The sequence below is a fragment of the Anopheles ziemanni genome, chromosome 3, assembly GCF_943734765.1.
Source record: "Anopheles ziemanni chromosome 3, idAnoZiCoDA_A2_x.2, whole genome shotgun sequence".
Lineage (NCBI taxonomy): Eukaryota > Metazoa > Arthropoda > Insecta > Diptera > Culicidae > Anopheles > Anopheles ziemanni.
In genome coordinates this window covers 18093284-18112277 of record NC_080706.1, presented here as the reverse complement: position 1 = coordinate 18112277, position 18994 = coordinate 18093284, and the positions used below count along the sequence as shown (strand labels likewise).

General features: G+C 44.7%; 1 protein-coding gene across 1 annotated transcript; it reads right to left on the bottom strand.

Annotated features, from left to right (window-relative positions):
• Positions 1–2156: 2156 nt before the first annotated feature.
• LOC131284273 (putative uncharacterized protein DDB_G0291608) lies at positions 2157–18462 on the bottom strand. Its single transcript, XM_058313126.1, has 4 exons — positions 18451–18462; positions 9042–9372; positions 8605–8953; positions 2157–3228 (listed from the first exon to the last, which is right to left on the bottom strand). Exons 1-4 carry the CDS (start codon positions 18460–18462, stop codon positions 2157–2159), a joined length of 1764 nt encoding a protein of 587 aa, XP_058169109.1.
• Positions 18463–18994: the final 532 nt, after the last annotated feature.

Here is an 18994-nt window from a genome sequence, read left to right as displayed (position 1 = left end):
CTGCTCGCGGAATAATTTTGCCTACCTTTCTTCACTATCCGTTTGGTTGTTCGATTTTCTGTTTCTTTTTTTTCGATGTTGGCGCCAAAACTAGATCTCACCGGCGCACCTCCGCTCACTGTCTGTGTGGCCCCCAAAGTGGTTCAAGGGTATGCCAAATCCTCTCGAAATCCAAACGGATGCCTACACACAACACACCACGGCGGTTTTGTTTGTAGGTTATGTTTACTGGCACCTCGGTAACGCCAGCCGGACCACCGTCGGTCGTTCGCACCCGGCAGGATGGGGAGTTTGTCGAATTTTCTCTGGCGATTCGGTTGGGAAATCGTGTTTCATTTGTTAAATACTAGGCTTGTGCGCGTCGATGTAAAATTGGTGGTGAATGTTTATGTCAGCAAATTGATATTTGGATGTTTGCTGATCGATACCGGTTTACATGCCTTTCAAATGCCACCGATGTTGCGCTGGGGGTTAAAGTTGAGTCACTGCCACCCGGTGGATAGTTATTTATTTTGTTTTGTGACTTGAGGGTTATGCGTTTTCAATCATGTTTCTTAGTTGCTCCACTTTGAAGCGGCCACTTCTTTTTTTGATTTGTAATGGGCACATCATTTGTTAATAGGTCACTTGTACAAAATAGCACTTAAAGTGTCTTAACACATCATTTGTTAGAGGATAAAGCAAGAGTTAATCAATGGAAGATGGTTGTATCTTTCATTCCCCATCATATTTTCCTACGTCTACATGGTCAGAAGAAATTTGCAATTGAACATATTTTGCACACTTGGCTAAGAAAAACGGGCTCTCTATTTTCCCTGTCACGTCATCATTTATCTTGCATCTTCTTTCGAGTTTTCTTACACACTGGAAAAGAAAAAGCAGTCGCTTTAAAAAAAAAGCAACAAAATTATATTACAATCTTGGGTTTTTGCGAACCGATTGTGATTGAGTAGGGTCACAGATTTGTTCCCACTTTAGCCCATGCGAAATGACGTTCCATCGTACCAAATTCGCTTAACGCGTCCACCCATCTCCCATTTCCCACGGAGGGTTTTCCCTGGCTAGTTTATGTATTTTTTACCTTTCTTTTCGGGAGGTCAATTAACCGACCGCTTGTGTGGCGAAATAATGGCAACAATAAACGGTAACGGCCGACTTCGGGGAGGGTCCGGTTCGAATGGAAAAATTAATATGGCCAATGGAACGGGAGTGCGAGCTACGGAAAGCTGGTGAAAAAAGGCGTTTCAAAGGTTTTGTTTAGGCGTTTTCTTTCGCATGCCTCAGTTACTTTGCGCAGATGGTGATCTGGGTGTTTCATCTGATGAGATATATTTATGAGACGTTCTTTGACCAGCGCTCAGCAGAGTGTATTGAAAGTGCAAAACAGAAGAAGAAAAATTGTCACGGGTTACATTGTCCGAAGTTCCTCGAGGAGAAGAGAAAAAGACAGTGTTACATTAACGTTACATAAGAACGGCGAAATGATGATCCACGGAAAGATTATTCTTCGTGGTGAAACTGCAAAATTCGCGCGACCACAACCGCAAAGCTCGCAAAGAAAAGTTCACTACAAGGTACTGATATCGTTAAAAATGATCATTCCTCGGTCTGATCTTTAAAAGCTGAATCATTTTGGAACCCTAGTTCACGACGTTTAAATTCACTCGTGCGCAGTTTGCGCGATATTTTGGTGACCAACGGTGACATTCACCTCTCAATTTCGTAATAACAGTGTGTTTACACTACGGTTATGTTGTGCGAAATTATATGGTTGAATGTTTAATTACTAACCCCTTTATTTTTCGAACCAAGAGAGGGAACGATTATGTTGTACTTCAGTCACGTAGGAAATGTTCAACGATTGTTGAGAAGAATTTTAAGGTTTAAAATAATCGATGCTAGATTTCCGCTTTGATAATTTCATAAGCGCAAATGAGAGGATAGACGGTTAGAGAAAATCTAAGGTTCGTCGCTTGTGTTCGGATGCACTCAAATCCTTTGATTGCTACGGTTGCTACGATCAACGAATCTTTCAACAGTTTATTTTACCAACTAAATAAATTAACGACTATGCCATAGAAGGCCGAAAGGTGGAGAGAGAAAGAAAAGAGAGAAAGAGGGAAAAATAAAGAAAACACTAGTTCTAAGGTGTCGTTCTATGGATGCTGTTTTGTCGGTTGCAGTTTGGTGATAGCGGGCGGAAGAACCGGCACCGCCGGTCTCGGGAAACCGGCCACACTGAACAGCCCAGGCGATCGTTTGTATTGGGCGGAAGTTTTGGTGAACGCGAGCGGCACCGAGTAGGCGATTGTGTTGTAACCCGGAGCGGTCGCTGGCGCTGAGGGTGCGCCGGCGTACAGGGGGGCCGTAGCGGCGGTATGTAGACCGTGTCCATGTCCCGGGTGGATCGGCCCCGCCGGTTGGAGGACGGTTGTGTGGAGCGGATTTAACGGGTACACCGGAAGTCCCGGCTGATGGTAGAAGGACGCACCCGGAGCGGCCACCGGGCGGTGGTGGGGTGCGAGTTTGGTACTGGGGTAGAGCGGCACACCGGGTTTGTGCAGCTGAAGCTGGCTTGGGACGTACGAATCGAGCAGACTGGTCGGCGGACGCTGCTGCACGCCGAAGTAATTCAGGATGCCGGTGTTCGGATGCGCAAGGGAAGGATAGAGCTGAGGGGCGTACGAGTGTCCGTGAGACTGGAAGTATGCAGGATAATGCTGCTGCTGCGGCTGGTGTTGATGGTGATGCACGGGTTGATGATGAAGGACAGGTTGGTGCTGCCGGAAATGTGGGTGCACACCGAAGGGAAGATGCTGCTGCGGAAGAGGCTCCACCTGCTGGGGAAGCTTGACACCGGGCTGCGGAACAGCGGGAAGGTCGTGCGAGTAGTAGACCGGCTGCTCGACGCTTTTCACGATGGAAAACTCCGCCGACGGGGACTGTTGGCGGGCGGGCGCAGGCGTAGACGATGGCGCGTACACGATGTCGGGCTGCGGGGTGGCCTGCGGCGGTGCGGAGGGGCCCGAGCCGGTCGGTGACTGTGCTCCAGTTTCGCCGTGTGAGTACGTTTCGATGTGGTTGTCCGGATCGTTGACGTACGCGGCCAGTTGGGCGGCGGAGTGAGGAGCCGGCGTTGATGACGGAGCCGGCGATGGTCCAGGGGACGATGGGGCATGGGGTGCTGGTGGTTGCTGGTAGTACGGCGATGGAATCATGATATAAGCCCTGGAGAGGAAAGTGGAGAGAAACAACGGGAAGATCGGGGGTCCATCTTGTATTAGCTTGCATTTGCATAATGAGGATGGTTGTGAAGTAGAGATGATGACCAAAGGTAAAAACGTGACCAAAGATAATACAGAAGTAAACAAACATGATTCATTTTTATAATTGGGGAAGGAAGAAGAATGAACATGGATTTAAAAACACTGATAAAACACTGATTTCATGAATATGTCCAATCCAATAGTTTTCAAACTCTATGGTACCATTCCACAATAAAAATAACAGAAAAACAATGTAACCAAAAACTGTGTTAATAGGATTTCAAGAAAAATAAAATTAAACAAATTAAAGTAAATTATGTAAAAAAGCCAATCAAGATTTTTTTAATCAGCTTTTTAATGCACACAGCTGATTTGTTACAAGAAAGAAAGGTACATTAGTAAAATTTGCGTAAACTATTTTCCATTTCGATAAGACGCATAATTACCAAAATTGTTAAAGTTATGATAAAAGTTAAGTAAAACATGACAAGTAGATAGGCAAACAACTTAAAACACTATCAAAAACAAATGACAAAACGTCCATGTCGAAACGGAATCTTTAAACACACGACATCGTGCGAAACATCGAGCGAGGGGAAGACGCGAAAAGCCAATCTCCCCAAATCGAGCTTTCCACGCTTGCGACGAGAGGTTACATCATCAGATCGAGCCTTTCCTTCGCTACCCATTATGAATGAATTAATGTAGACCAAAATAGATAAGTGCAGCCGAACCCCGGCGATGCAGCTGCACCGCGGATACCATCGGTCCACAAACACAAAAAAAGCACACACACACAGCGCTACTCGTGGCGGGAAGTGAATGCCATCCATCCACCCAATCCCGCGATCCATGTCCGACATCAAATCGGAGTAATTTCACGAACGTGTCTGCCGCATCTCGCAGCAGCAGGTGAATGTTCGGAGTGTGCTTTACTGCTGTGGGGTTTTCTTGAGTGGTTTTTGGCTGGTTTTAAGGTGGCCATAATTAGAGCAGACCGAACCTGGGCCGGGAGGTAATTGCCTGCTTTTAATTATTCATCAGGCCCAGATGAGCCCGGGCCGATTATGGTAAGTCAGCGCGCGGTTTACTGTGTACAGCTTTGTTCTTCCTTGTATTCAGCTAATACACAACGACCGTGTCTAGCATGGTGGGATGTAAATGAGAGTGGTTTTGAAAGTCACAATTTAGCAGAGTTATGTTTGACAACCTTAAGTGTTTTCAGAATTTAGGCCAGGAAAGAGGAAAGTCGTTTCTCAATGTAAAACATAAATAATATGACTATTTCCACAAATCAACGAAGAATTAATTCAAAAACTAAATAAAACTATAGGTTTATCGAAAAACTGCAGTCTAACCATTGTGTAGATTGATTAAAACCAATAAATACATGCCTACTTCATATGATTTTAAATTTTTGATAAAATTTCCTATAAGTAGTAAAGCTGTGAATGAACATAATCCAGACAGCAGTTCTTCGGCAGCTTTATAGCTTGTTCTTTATCAAACGTTTTACTCAGCTGTGTGAAATAACGTTGTGCACTATTTACCTGAAGTGTAAATTTATTTAACTTTCTTTTTCCATATGTTTACCACAATATTGTTGACAATGTTGTGTTGTTCATCCTCAGTGATTATCATGACGTGTGTCATAATCATGGTACGTTCAAATCGGAAGCCAATTGTATTTCTTCCCGGTACCGTGACGACAATCGGTGCGGGGATTTATCCTCTGTAAGTAGTCACTTACTTAATCCAAAGTAGTTGTGTCAAGAACACTATACAATTACAAAAGACACCGTAGGCGGCATTCATCAAACGTTACACTTTTTCCCCCGAAAGGACTTCCCCGAAGGCGCATGTCAAACGGTGCTTGAGGCTACTCCGACTGCTAATAAGCTCCGACCGTGCGGACCATTCGCTTCGAAGCTTACACGGTAGGACCGTTAACATAACGAGATCTACTTTCAGGGTACATGATGGAAACCGGGTGACAAATCAGGCCCACACTGCGCTTCGCAAAGAAGCCACCAGCACATCGCAACACCGCCGGTTCGGTCTAATTTCATTACGCCAACATCCCAAACAACCAGATTAGCCAATGTGTGTCTATTGTCTCGCGCTGTGGCGACGATTATGCTGCACGTTCAAAATGCTTCCAATCTTGGCGAAAGGCGTTCCACCGGGTTTGATGACTTAGAAAGACGACGACTTATCTTTCTGGTGCCACTTAGCACCTGCGTACCGAAGCCACCCTAATGACACCAATAACCCGGCCCACAATTGAATTCGTGCGGCGTGCGAGTGGGCTATTTATTTTACGATCATCGTTTTTCCCCCGTTTATGGTGCAATCGAGCGGTGCGCGAGGGAGGGAGTTCCTTTTCGGTGACGCAGGAGGTAATCATGGATAATTTGGTAAAATGGAGCCGGTACGCGCGGTCGCCACTTGCATTCCCAGCCCAACAGGGTGGTACCTTCTCTTTTACGTTATTATTTTTTCGGATGCACCATGACCCCGGCCACAAACTGAGTGTGCTGAAATTAAACGGTTTTTTAAGCCGTTGTCCAACGTTTATGGGCTGCATTTGGTTCAGCGGGTTCCATCTCGGGAACAAATGTACAATGAAAACAGATGACGTTCGATGGGATATTTTAACTTTTTTTTTTGTAGAGAGTTTATGGAAAATGTTACGCTTACCGTTAGGTAATCCCTTCCACCGGCGCTAATGTATCTTCAATCTGTCAAAATTAAACGTTCAAGTTGCACTGGCATAATGATCTCGATCTGTCACTCTTACTAGAAATTAAGGAAACAAAAAGCCGCATCAACCAACATTCCCCCCTCCACCCCGCGGTCAGGAAAATCCTTCGATACAAAGACTTGGCGGTGAATTTTAATGGCAATCGCCGCAAACGGTAACGCTGCTCGAGAAGGTGCGAACAATAAATCGATTTATTGTGCCGACGCGAAGGGAGGGCACAATTTCACGCCACCCCACTCAAATCACCGGTCGATTGCAGTTTCCATCCCATCCCGAATGCTCGTCGAAGCTTGCGCTGGCGCTGCGGGGAAGACGATCACCTCGGTGAAATGCAATCAATCAATCAAAAACTACACAATCCCGCCAAGATGATTCCCCCCCTGTTTAAGCGTCCCTTTCTCGCTCGGGGTTCCAATGATTAACCGGCGTGGAGAGGTTGTGCCCTGGCCATAAATAAAGCTTGAAAACTCCTCGGTTCCTGGTGCTACCGGAAAATGGGAGCACCCGCTCCGGGAGGCGGGGTTAGAAAGTACACAAAGGCCACCGTATGCGGGCTCCTTGGTAGCATAATCGAACGCAATGTTACGCAATGTCCACCGCAAGCTAGGATTTTGGGTGCGTCAGGGATTGATCGAGAGTACCTGAACCGCGTCAGTGATCGCCACGAATTGGGAGGAACCCTCGTAGTGCTTTCATCTGGAAGTGGCTTTCGATCTACACGGGAAGAAAACTAGGCATCACGAGGAAGTCGGCTTGTCTACCTTAAAAGGTCGAGTGGATTAAGTTATCGTTTGCAAAATATGGCGAGAAAATGAATGCGAAGCGACGTGAAAGAGAAGTTATCAATATGTCTATAAATTAAAAGCTAGTACAAGCTTATAAAACTGAGTCCATCGACCCCCAGAAGCACGAAATTAGTTGAATCTCGTCTCGTTGTAACTGTTAAGATGGGAATGAAAGTGGATTAATAAAATATGTTAATGCATTTGGATTTTCTCCAGTTACATCGACATTGAAATCACACTCATTTTATGGCATTTTACATTTCGTTTATCACCCCGCTGTGTCGGAGAATAAATTAGCTATCCATTTCCTTCGCCTTCCAAACAGCTCATTTTGTGGTGATTTGTTCGATAATGATGAATATTTTACATCCATAAATAAGCCATGAGGAAGCATTCGAATACCGTTTAATTGGTCGTTTGTTTTCCACGAAAGCTACAATTAAAATATTGAAACAAACAATTTTGTCGATCTTCGACATCTGAAATGACCAAGAAGGTTATTTGAATCATCATTCAGGTCAGTGAATGAAGACTGCACAAAAGAAGCTGCATAGAAATATGTTTTTATTTTGCAATTGCAGTTGCATTTTTTCTACATTTTGTGTTTGAAAAGAAAAACACAATAAAATAGAAAATATTACTTATGCTTTCTCCCATTAGCAACAAAATAAAATACCCTGTCCCTGTCTCAATCCTGTCCAAGGCAGGCAAAAACAAACCGTGAAAATAAAATAATATACCATACCGTAACTTTCAGCATGAATCGTCATTTTCCCCATCTTCGCAACACGGTTTGTGCAAATATTTATCATGCTCGATCAGCAGCTACAAAAACCCTCATAAATGGTGGACAACGAGAAGCCACTTTGCATCTGGACGGTTTGCTTCGAGCCCTATGGACGCGATGGACGCGAGAGCATGGGAAAATATTGGTTGCACAAGAAAAAACCCAAAAAAGGGGGAATATAAAGTGCAACTGGACCCCCCGCCGTGATGTAATGTGGTCATATTGCATTCGCTGCACCAGCGCGTTTGATTGCTCGAAATGGCTGTTTAAATAGTAATTAAATGAATTATACACCATATTTTATTGGTGGGCTTTAAACGAAACCGGTTCCGAGTGTGGCTACGTTTTGATACACGTTTTCACGTTTACGGCTATAAAATCAAGCCGCCAATTGAGATAGGCACACGTTCATTATCGAATCATGAGCACTAATAATAAAAATGGTTGGTAAAATAAAATAGAGGAACTGTGACAAAAAAGTAATTTCCGTCGGAATACAGGAACTGGCAGTACGGGAAGTCGCAGTTCCTTTACATCATTGCGCAACATTTTAATGTTCTTCTTCTTCTTGGCGTAACGACCACTTGGTCATGCCTGCCCGCTAAGGGCTTACGGGACTTGTTTCCCTGTTGTACGTGGATAGTCAGTCCTCTCGTACAGGGGACGCGTTTAATGTTATGATGTGGTAAAATGCTTGGAAATATGAAACCATCATAAAAAGCAACATATTCAAAAGATTATGTTTCTTGCATTCGGTGGTCACGCAGTTCCGTGATTCAGTCTTCAGGAAATCGTCATCCATTTCCGTCGTCATTTTAAATACGGAACGTTCCTTCGTTACCTTGTTTCACAGTTTAAGTAGGTCGTAGAAGATTGTTACACTCAACTCCATAAAATGTTGCCTTGGTTAACGAAAATTGATTACTAATAGTCTCAGTGTAAAACTTTGTGTCCAATTACTCTTCCACATGTTGGAATCGATTTGTTTCACTCAAAACTTACTGCGAATTTTGTGGCAGAATGTGCAGCAGCGATTGGGGCAGATTGTTGTCGGCAGCATACTGCGGAAGTTGCTGTGGACGTGCCTGCACGTAGACGTATTGAGGCTGGGGCGTCAGATATGGGTTGGCCGGTGCACTTCCACCGATTATCGGCTGGAGGAGTGATTGGCGCGAAGGAACCGTGTAGGTGGAATGATCCTCGTGCACCTGCGGCACCGGTTGTGATTGTTGATGGTAGTGTTGCTGCTGCTGTTGATGCTGCTGCTGTTGCTGCTGCTGTTGGTGGTATTGCTGGAACTGGTGCAACGGTTGTGGCTGTATGCTGACGTACTGCTGGCCGACACCGGAATCTAAAAGATGAAACAAATTAGCAACAGCCAGATGGTCGGGCGGAAGAGATCTCGGCGTCGATCGAAACCGGCAATCGAATCGATCGACGAATACCTTTCTGGTAGGCGAGCGTCTGCGTCGGAGCCGGAAGCGGTGTCACGTATTTCACGGCACTGTGCGTACCGGCCGTGCTGCCCGGTTGATGCTGTATCTGCACCGAGTAGTGGTTGTTGCTTTGGCTCGAGCTGGCCCCGTGCTGGGCGATGGCTTCCTTCTTGTAGACCTGCCGCTCGCTGTTCAGATTGTCCCGCTCGATATCCTCCAGCTGCGTGGGACGGTTGCTCGATCCGTTGGGTGGTGGCTCGTGGCCCGCCTCAACGACCCAGGGCGCCTGCAGCAGTAGGCAACATCCGAACCAAACGATCAGATTCAAGCGCAGCTGTGGATGATCGAAGCGAAAGAAACGAATGTTTAATAATTCGAACGTTTGGTGTTCGAAAAGCGTGCGTGCTCGGCCAATTGCATACTCTTAGGCGCCGACCGAAACACGCGCCCGTCAACGGAAGCTTTTGCGAACGCACTGAACTTGATCTTTCTCGCCGTCACCATGCGAAGGTCGTTGGCGTTGTAGTCTTTTCCAGCCGAGATAAAAAAAACCCCAAGAGGATGAAAAATTACAAAAGAAAACCCGTCGTAAGCCAGGCGCACCATGTGTACATTCCGGTCCGCGCACAGGGGCACGTTAAATAGTGCGTTTAAGGAGTGATTAGCGGAGTTCGCAAACTGGCTGCGCTTGACACTGTGCGTAGGAAAAACGCGGACCTCCCGACCGGTTGCGCGGGCAGAAATTGGAAAGCCCAATGGGGAAAAAGAAAGTGGAAAATTAAATAACATCTCGATGTGCGGAGACTCGGGCTCCTTGCACGAGAACCCGATGGCCATGGACGTGGTTGTTATGGTAATACTCATGCGAGGCCCATCGGTGGGCCTGAAGTGTCGCAACCTGGACGGTTGAACCAGATTTCCTCCCCATTGCAGCCTCTCGTTGAGGCATGAACGTTCAGTTTTTTATTTCACTTTTCGCCTGTTCCGCCCGATGCAGCAAAGCCGTACGATGGGACTTGGACGGCGGGAAGTGACGCACAACCAATCACGACACTAAGCTGGTGTTAAATCGCTGGGGGAGATTGTTCGGCGGGAATGTTGCGTGAAGCCAGACATGTGTCCCATTGCATCGATAGCGGTAATCGGGATCAACCCCATGATGATGATGATGATCGTGGAGATTAAGATGACGCGATAAGATAAGATGGAAAAATGCATCGTTGCAATAGGTTATTAGTTAATGGAGATGTGCAATCTTGAAATTACCTACTCCAGTGTCTTTGTATCTACGCAATTATGTAGGAAGCTGGAGAAAATTATTTTGGAAATGAACCGTTTAAATTAAATCATACCATAGATGGGAGGTTTATTAATTATTTTAAAATTTTAGCCATCTAGCTTGCAACCATTGTTTGTTCGTTATTTTATAGAATTTTATAAATTATAAACACTCCTACCTCACGATCTGGTAGTTTTGGTAATAAAATAAATATCGACCACATGGAAATTCCCCCATCAAACTTCGATGATGGAAAGTTGATTTACTTTCTTGACAAGTGATGAAGCAATTTTGGTCCCGTACGTTGTCGTAAAAAAAAAGCCTGTTGATGTAGACATTCCTTCGGGGCGCGAGCCAATTAAAAATACATGAACAACGGCGGCAAAGCTTCCGGTCAGCCTTCCGTAGCCCCCAAAGGAGTGCGTAAACACATGCTTTCCTCGCGCAGGAGGAAAAGCTGCGGCCTCTCTTGCGTTGGAGTGGGGCACCAACATTGTAACAAGACCGTCAGTGTCTTGTTTATGTATATATATATTTTTTGTTTATTGTCAGCACCAGATCCGTCACCGCAAACCTGTTAAAACGTCGCCGCGCGTTGCTGTACCTGTCAAGTGGCCAGAGTGGAAAGGCCACTCAGCAAAGGGCTCGTGCGTCACCGGCACAACAACACGTTCCATTTTCTTCCTTTCCAGCCCACGTCGGGGCGGCTGATGCTTGGGGCCATCGGGCTCGAAACACTTCCCAATTCCCGGGCCGGACATGATCCGCCCCGCCCGCCAACACGCCCCAAACATGTCATGGACCGAAACGAGAACAAAACAAGCCATCGAAAAACGGCGATCACTGAGTTTCGGTGAAAATAAACAAAGGCTTCATTTCACCGTCCATGAAAATCGAAAGTAAAACAGTAGAGAAAGAGAGAGAGGGAGAGAGACATGTGAAGACAGCGAGAAAAATATCTACTAACGAATAGACACTGCCGATGACGGTCGCAACATTAAACATTACAACATAACCTATAATTCCCGTTAGACGGTTGTGGTGGCGGGAAACCGGCAAGAAAGGTACGTTCGCATGCGGCATGCGATCAAGCCGGATTTTAACAGCAACCCGTTCGAACCAACGTCGGGCCCTTTGTCGGGTGAATGTGTATTATACCACACAATTCGCTTCTTCCGCACCCGAAATTACGCGCTTAATATTTCGTCGCTCATGATCCGCATTATCCGGTGGCTAGCAGATTGCAGAGTACGTTTTTTTTAAGTTCGCTCATAAAATACAAATACCACCGAAAGTACTTTAAAAAAAAAAAGCAACTGCACTTTCCCACTGTGCCATCGATCTGTGCATTATCGCATTATTTGTGGCCGAGTGAATCGAACTGTAATTTTCATTTCGAGTTGGTTTCCTTGTTCGTAACCAACCTTTCATAAAATATTTTATGTCCGCGCTGCCTTTAGCTACGCTTTGGTCAATCAAGCCCAGCAACATTTTGTAAAACAAGCAAATATCGTAAATCACATTCGGTTCATTTGCGTTACCGATCAACAAAGCGAAGTGGATGCAGATCCTCTTCCCAAAACCAAACCTCCAACGATCGTGAAGCGGCCTGCAAGGAACCATAAGTGAACTGGACGATGCCGATTGCCGATTACGTGCAGGAAAATGAATCCGAATCACTGTCTTTAGGTCGGCCGATGCCGATTGGAATCGAAGCGGTCGAAAGGATAGTATCAATGAACGCCATTTCAAAACCGTTCGACCGGACTGGTTGGGAATTTTGAGTGGCACTTTATGAGCAGCTTTCAGCACTGTCATTATCGATACAGGTTGACGGGTAAGAAAGAGCGCTTTTCGGAAGGTCGATCGTGCACGAATGCAAATTGAAGGATGCAACAACAACATCTACAATCAATATTTGTATAAAGTCATCAAGTAAAACCACCAACAAAGGGCGAGAGTATAATTCAAAGTGCATGGTATACAATTATTTTGTGTTTTAATAATACACTTAAATACACCCTAAACAATGAGTCAATTGTCAATTTTTTTCATATGTAAGACAAATGTTTAAACATGTTGCAATTTGGATTACAATTTAATAAAAACTATGCATATGATTTACTACAAAAATGCTTAAAATTACCAAAACAATATACAACAAAACTAAGTCTCCTTCCAAAGAACTTTTCTTTGTACATGGTAGTATTTCAATATTTTTGCTTCCAAAAATAAACATAATAATACATTTATCGAAAGCTCAAAACTAAGTGCTTTCATGCGAAATTAATTTCAACTCTCATGTTAACGAAGTGAGAGGTAAATCATCAATAATAAATAATTATTCTCAATATCAGTACGAAGTGAAAATATACTTAATCTTAATGTAGTTAATATTAAATAATACCTTAATATATGATAGCATAATGAAATGGCGAAATACTTTTCGTAACGATTCGACCTTCCATCAGCATTCCTTTGCCACGTAAATTACACATTTCATCCACCAAACCCCGCTCAAGGAGGCGATTAAAATCAAAAGCTGCTGCCCAAATGATTCGGCTTGCGGAGCTCAGAGGTCAACCGGCCGAACCCTTGGCCGATAAGGACCGCGAAGCCGCCGCGTTCCGTTGCCAAGAACGATGCCCGCTCCAAATCGAACCACTTTCACTTTCGCTTCCCGTGCCCACACCGCGCGACTCGGAAACAGGAAAAAGGAACGGCAAGTTGTGAAATAAAATCTCACCGAACCGGAGTGCGCAGGCAGAAGGGAAGCACACCGGGCGGAGGGGGAAAGGAAGTCGCGCGTTACTGGAAAGAAGCAAAAAAAAACCTTCCAACACACAGTAAATCGGAGCGAATTCGTTCGCTTTCCTGCGTTCGATACAGGAATTACGTACGGTCGATCGATTGATCGTTGTGTTTTTCTTTGCCTTTTTATCGCGACCGGCTAAGGTTACGGGCGCGGGAAGGGCCATTCGCAGGTGGCCACCAAGCGCCCTGGAAACGGGGAAACGAGAAGCGACGCTAGCCCTTCGGCGTAATGGGAGGCTGATGGGAGGCTGGTACGGAGGCCCGTATTTTGCGGCAGCCTTTTGCACCAGTTGTGTGGCCAACGACCACATACACACATGGCCATGACCGGTCGGCGCTGGACACGAGTTTGAGTCAAGCAGAAAATGTACTTTCCTTCCCCTTCATGCCGGTTTCGCCTTTACGCTGGTTTGAGTATATTGTACTTCATCTTTCTACTATTTTTGCAACAATCTCTCTCCATACACTCGTTCTGTTACTTACACTGTCGCAGATTTTGTTTATTGTGTGTGCACTTTTTGTACTGTTTCCTAGATTACTTTTTATTCCTACCAACGGGGACGAGACACAGGGCACCCCAGAACCCGTCCCCTGCATCGACCATAGAAAACCGCGGACAAGGAAGACGGTGCAGTTTTGTTTTACTCTGCCTGAACATCTAGCGTTGAACGTTCGCGATCACTTCCTTACTGCTGGCCCCGTGAATGGAAGAAAGTTAAGCTAAACCGCATATCGCGAGAGACTTGCAGACACGTGCAGGGAAGAAGGCAAGTGGTGGGGACTGAGATAACCTCTTCCAAATCACAGTGAAGTAATTTTTATGATCTTATTTTGCAATAATCACTCGTCGTTGTCGTCTGCTTCGTTGCTTTTCTTTCCCCTCCACGTTTCTTTTCAGCCAAAAGGGAAGGCTGTCGGGCGACGACAGGCCCTGTTTGATGGGCAGGAAACCGAGTGCCCTGTCACCTGTCTGGTTTTCACCCGAACCGGACTTCTGGTAGGGCCCCCGGTGGAGAATAGGAAATGCTCGAAACCCGGGTACAATGTTGCGCAGACAGGTCTGAGATTATCTTGCTCAATCTGCGCTGCGAAGTTTGGTCAGCTTTTTACAGGAATTGTTGTGGTTATGTTTTACAAGCCTTCAAATTGTTGAGGTCGTTTACTTTTGTTGCTTTTAAACATGTTTTTATAGTTGTAAAATATTAAATAGTTGAAACAAATTAAATTTCATTTACATTTTATTAAACCTAGCTCATCTAAAATTTAAAATCAACCCTTCGAAACGTTTTCTTCGTGTGATGCAAAAGGCAGGAAAAAATAAATAAATCGTTACTAGCTTCAACGTGCGATCAACCATGCAACTGTATGCTTCAATTTCCACCGGTAAATGCATGAAACTATTTTTATGTGCAACTAGCGGTAGCATTAAAAACAATCATCCAACCCCTTGGCCGGGCGACTATTAATCATCTCCCGGTGAACCATGAATCAACGAATTCCATCGCAAATCTCAATGGCACCTTGTGCCACAATTGGTTCTCCATGTTTGTCCACCTCCATTTCCTCTACCCAACTACCAGCATCGTCTTAAGTTACGCCGAAGAAAGCGTCGAGGGGAAAGAAAGATTTGCGGGGCGCACGTAAAACAGGGCAGCAATTGAAATCCTTTGAATCCCCGGTTTTACTGTTTCTTTGCTGTGCACAGCACCAACGAGCCGGGTCGGTCCGGCTTTCGATCGGTCCGAAATTGGATGTTCATTCAATTCGATTAAGGTGACCCACGGAGGAAGAAAGTGACGATAGCACGCGGTGGACAACTCATTTCCCTCCATTTGCGAATCGAATGGGCAACACCAGTCCGGTGTTTTTTTGAGGCGATTCTATTTTTTCCCACCTCTTCGTTGACAATGTTTATGTTGGTAACGAATTTAAACGAAACATACCGAAGAAATTGAAAATAACTCAACGGTTAGCCGGATTTGCAAGAGGGAAGTGAACAAGAAATCGTTTTCAACTGCAATGAGTGACGCATGCGACACGCCGAATGCGATGACGATTGTCTTTCGAAAGAGGAACTTTTTATTCCAAAGTGCAGGAAACACAATCACAAAATAAACGACAAGAATGTGGCTTTAAAAAACACGACCAATCGCGGTAAAACTAGCTAAACTGCTCAATCATCAACTGATTGATGGAAGCAAATACAGTAAAAAGTAACATTCCCGCCGAACAGGTGAAAGAACTCGATAGAAAAAAAAGCCAAACGATGGTAAATGTCTTCAATCAAGAAAGTCGAATTCCAACACAAAAGACTTCGATGAGCGTGTGAGCAAAAGTAAGCGACGAACCGCGGCCTCAAACATGTCTCTTCAACCGGACACGACCTCTCGGTGACGATTACTTTATGCGCTCCCTCTCCCCGTTATTTGCGACCATAAATGTGAGCTGGAATTATTCAAATTCACATCCGCCAAATGCGGGCGGGGGTAAGATCCGTCCGCGTGGGGCCTACGGAAAATCTGCTCTTCCACACACTTGAGGACACGAGTCGTCTAATTTATATTTTGATGTGTTCAACCTTTTCCTGCACCGACCATCGACGTGGACGTACAATGTTTGCGCTTCACTTGGCTGGACAAAGTGTTGGTTGCACCGGACGGAGGCCGGAAACTGGATTAAGCTGTTTGTCCTTTCCACTTCCATCCGGAGTCCATATCACGGGAAGTGGAAGGTGACAAAGTAGATCGAAAGAAGGGCCCTTTGGGGTCCATTTACTCCCAATTAAACCATTCCGTCGTGCGCATAAAATGGTAATTGGTTAAAAGAGCGACCAGCACACGCTTCCCGATTTGTTTTTCCTCGCTTTTCTCACGTCCAAAACGCTTGCCGATGGGTTTTGCTTTAACATTCTTCATGGCGCAGGATGACAATCGCCGGTGAGAAAATGAGGAAAACCATTTTCGCTACGTTTGCTTCATTCATCCATCGCCTGTTGGTGCGGCCGCTCGCTGGACCGTTATGAATGAGCGAAGCACCACAAACGATCAACCGATCAATGGTCCGTATCGGAGAGCGGTCGGGTTTGGAACGAATGGGGCGCGGGGCGGTGAGTGGGGTGGGCAAGCAAATCACCATAGTGGGCTGCATAAACTGGCTCTTGGCACTTTTCCTTTCGTACGCGAGGAAAGAGGGTGGATACGACGGAGGAGGGGGCAATTTGTTTACTAAATACAGCCGGGGAGGTCTTTGCTGTTCAATTTCATCCGCCTATAGTCCGCTTTCCCGGTAGCCGAACGGTTGACGGATGGGTTTCCACTTTTTCACCGAGCCTCTCGGTAGAGACATTTTGGCGTCCATGATCTTCATCCTCCATCTTCGCCGTCTTCATTCGAGCGTCTTCCGACGGGAAAATGGTTTGGCGTGTGCAGAGAAAATTGAAACATACCGAGGTACTTGAGTGGCGGCTCGTATCGTTTTTCGACACCGATCCTCAAATTAGGCCTCACGGAAAATGGACGACGGACGTTAACGAGCCCCCACCGCGTGGTGGATATTCATTTTCCGTCTCAGTGCCAGCTTAACACTTCCGCTCGCCTGCGTGGTCGGTTGATCTCTTTAGCGCCAGCGATGGAAAGCTTGTGAGCTTTGGCCGACGAAAATCAAATGTTCGGCTTCTCCACCCAAAACAGGCCCATTCTATGAGGTAAGCGCAAGGCGACACAAATCAGTGACATTAGCACACGGTTCCCGATTTGGATCATAATTTGTGGTTCGGAAACAAAAAACCATCAATTGACCGAGCGCCTAATAGACGCTTACCCGCGAACGCAAAGGCGACCTTCTTGCGCCACATGTCGTCATGTGGGCCCCCGCCGCTTTCTTTGGTTTTAGTCCTACTCGTCGGGATATTTGCTCTTGAGCCTGCGTTGCGTAACCAACGTGCGTTTTTCCTGAGCGACAGGGGTTATTACCTTATCGTGCTCCGGTTCGAGAGAGTCGTTTATCAAGTCGTTGATTGTCGATCGTCGATTATCAAAGTGAAAACGAATTGTGCGACCGGCGATCGTGTTGCGTTCGATCGCTGGGAAAAAGGAATGCTGCTACGGTGTGTGGCGTGTGTGTTTTGATCTACGCAGAGACAACGGCGAAACGGGATGCAGACAAAACGGAAGCCACGCGTCTGGACGTAGGACATAAATAGCCTAATGGTGGTTATTTAAATGAGTGTGATTTCTAACACGCTCTTGCCTATGAGTCATGGGCAAAACTAATATAAGATATAGATTTATGGATGTATGAAAGATAAAAATCTGAAGGAAGTATAAAAATCTTAAAAATTATGATTTCTGGAAGTATAAACATCTTAAATTTTGTGAGTGCACATAACCTTTTAGAAAACTGGTTATATAAAAAACATTAATTATCATTATGATGATGATATAAATTTATCATCAGAATTGGAAATAACTATTAGAATGCTAACTATTGTAGTTAAAACCCATCGTCTTCATATAGATAAATCAATATACAATTCAAATACAGCAAAACGTGCATATCCGTACGTATTTATCTATCCAGTTGAACATATTCTAAAACTAAGCTTTATCTACAGGTGCAAAAATGTCTTGAAGTAAAATGTTTATTCCGTATTATTCCGATTTATGCAGCAAAAGGAAACAATGAAAATGAGTTTGCTATACTTGATAATTTTGACTAATTTTGAGCTTTTAGATAAAATAACATTTACTGTATTTGGTAAAATAGCAATAGTGGCAATGGTTTAAAAATGTCAAAGAAGAAAACAACACTGAAGAACATAATGAAAATGTATCTACACGAGTTCATAAAGTAATATAAATGTAAAAACACACAAAAGATGCGGATAATTCAATAACATTCCACAATAAAGTAGCATTTAAATTTAAAATCTTCATTCGCATTATAACTAGAATCTGACAAAAGTTCTATTATTTTCAGTTATTCAAATTTCAAAGAGTTTTTCAGTAACTATTAAAACTACACACATAAAGGCTCTCATGAATTAAAGCACACATCATCATTAGGGTGCTAAGATAATTGAAAAAGATTGATATGGAAATAATTCAATCACTTATTGTTTGGAAGTTACAACATTGTTTTTTTAAGTGAACATAGCGAGTGAATTTTCCATTTCGATATTGTTCATTTCTTTGCGAATAATTCAGCGCAAACACAAAAATCACTTTATTGAAAGGTATTATCCTCATCTTTAACGTTGAAACCCATTTTCTACAACTTTCACTTTCTGTGAACACGACCTTCGGCTTAAAGATTACTCACCATTCTGATCATGACTCTTGCATCCACAAGTAAATCAACTGCCGTTGGATAAAAACACGTGGGCGGAAGCTGCTCAGCTTTTCGACAATCACTGTCTGGGGTTTTGTGTTTTTTGTTTTGCTTTTTCTTGACGCTTCCTTAAAGTGCTCCCGTCAGATTAACCATCACACAATTGATGAAAATTATGGTGCAATCTTTTGTTGAAAAGTGCAGCCTTCACTTCGAACTGGAAACGGTTCTGTTCGTAACATGAATCACTAGAAAGCCAAGCGGATCACAAACAACGCACTTAAAACAATGTTCATCCACGTAAAAACTAACATAAACACTCGCACTGACCAACCAAAGAACCGAAAGGACGTGCCGAAACGCACAAGAGCACGTGGTGGCTGCACTTGCTGCACGATTTTATCCCACCAACCGTGGGCTGCGAACTAAAACAGTCCGCTAGGGAGCCGGACCAATTTATATCCGCACCGACACGAAACCACAAAACCGCAAACCCCACCGTTTTGCGGCACTTGCCCGGCGCTTGCCGGCCCCA

What these genes read in the sequence shown, in the direction of transcription:
- LOC131284273 (XM_058313126.1), bottom strand. An exon ending in CGCCTACCAGAAAGGTATTC is followed by an intron (nt 8,954 to 9,041) that starts GTCGATCGATTC and finishes TTCATCTTTTAG; the next exon opens with ATTCCGGTGTCGGCCAGCAG. An exon ending in ATTCTGCCACAAAATTCGCA is followed by an intron (nt 3,229 to 8,604) that starts GTAAGTTTTGAG and finishes TTTCCTCTCCAG; the next exon opens with GGCTTATATCATGATTCCAT.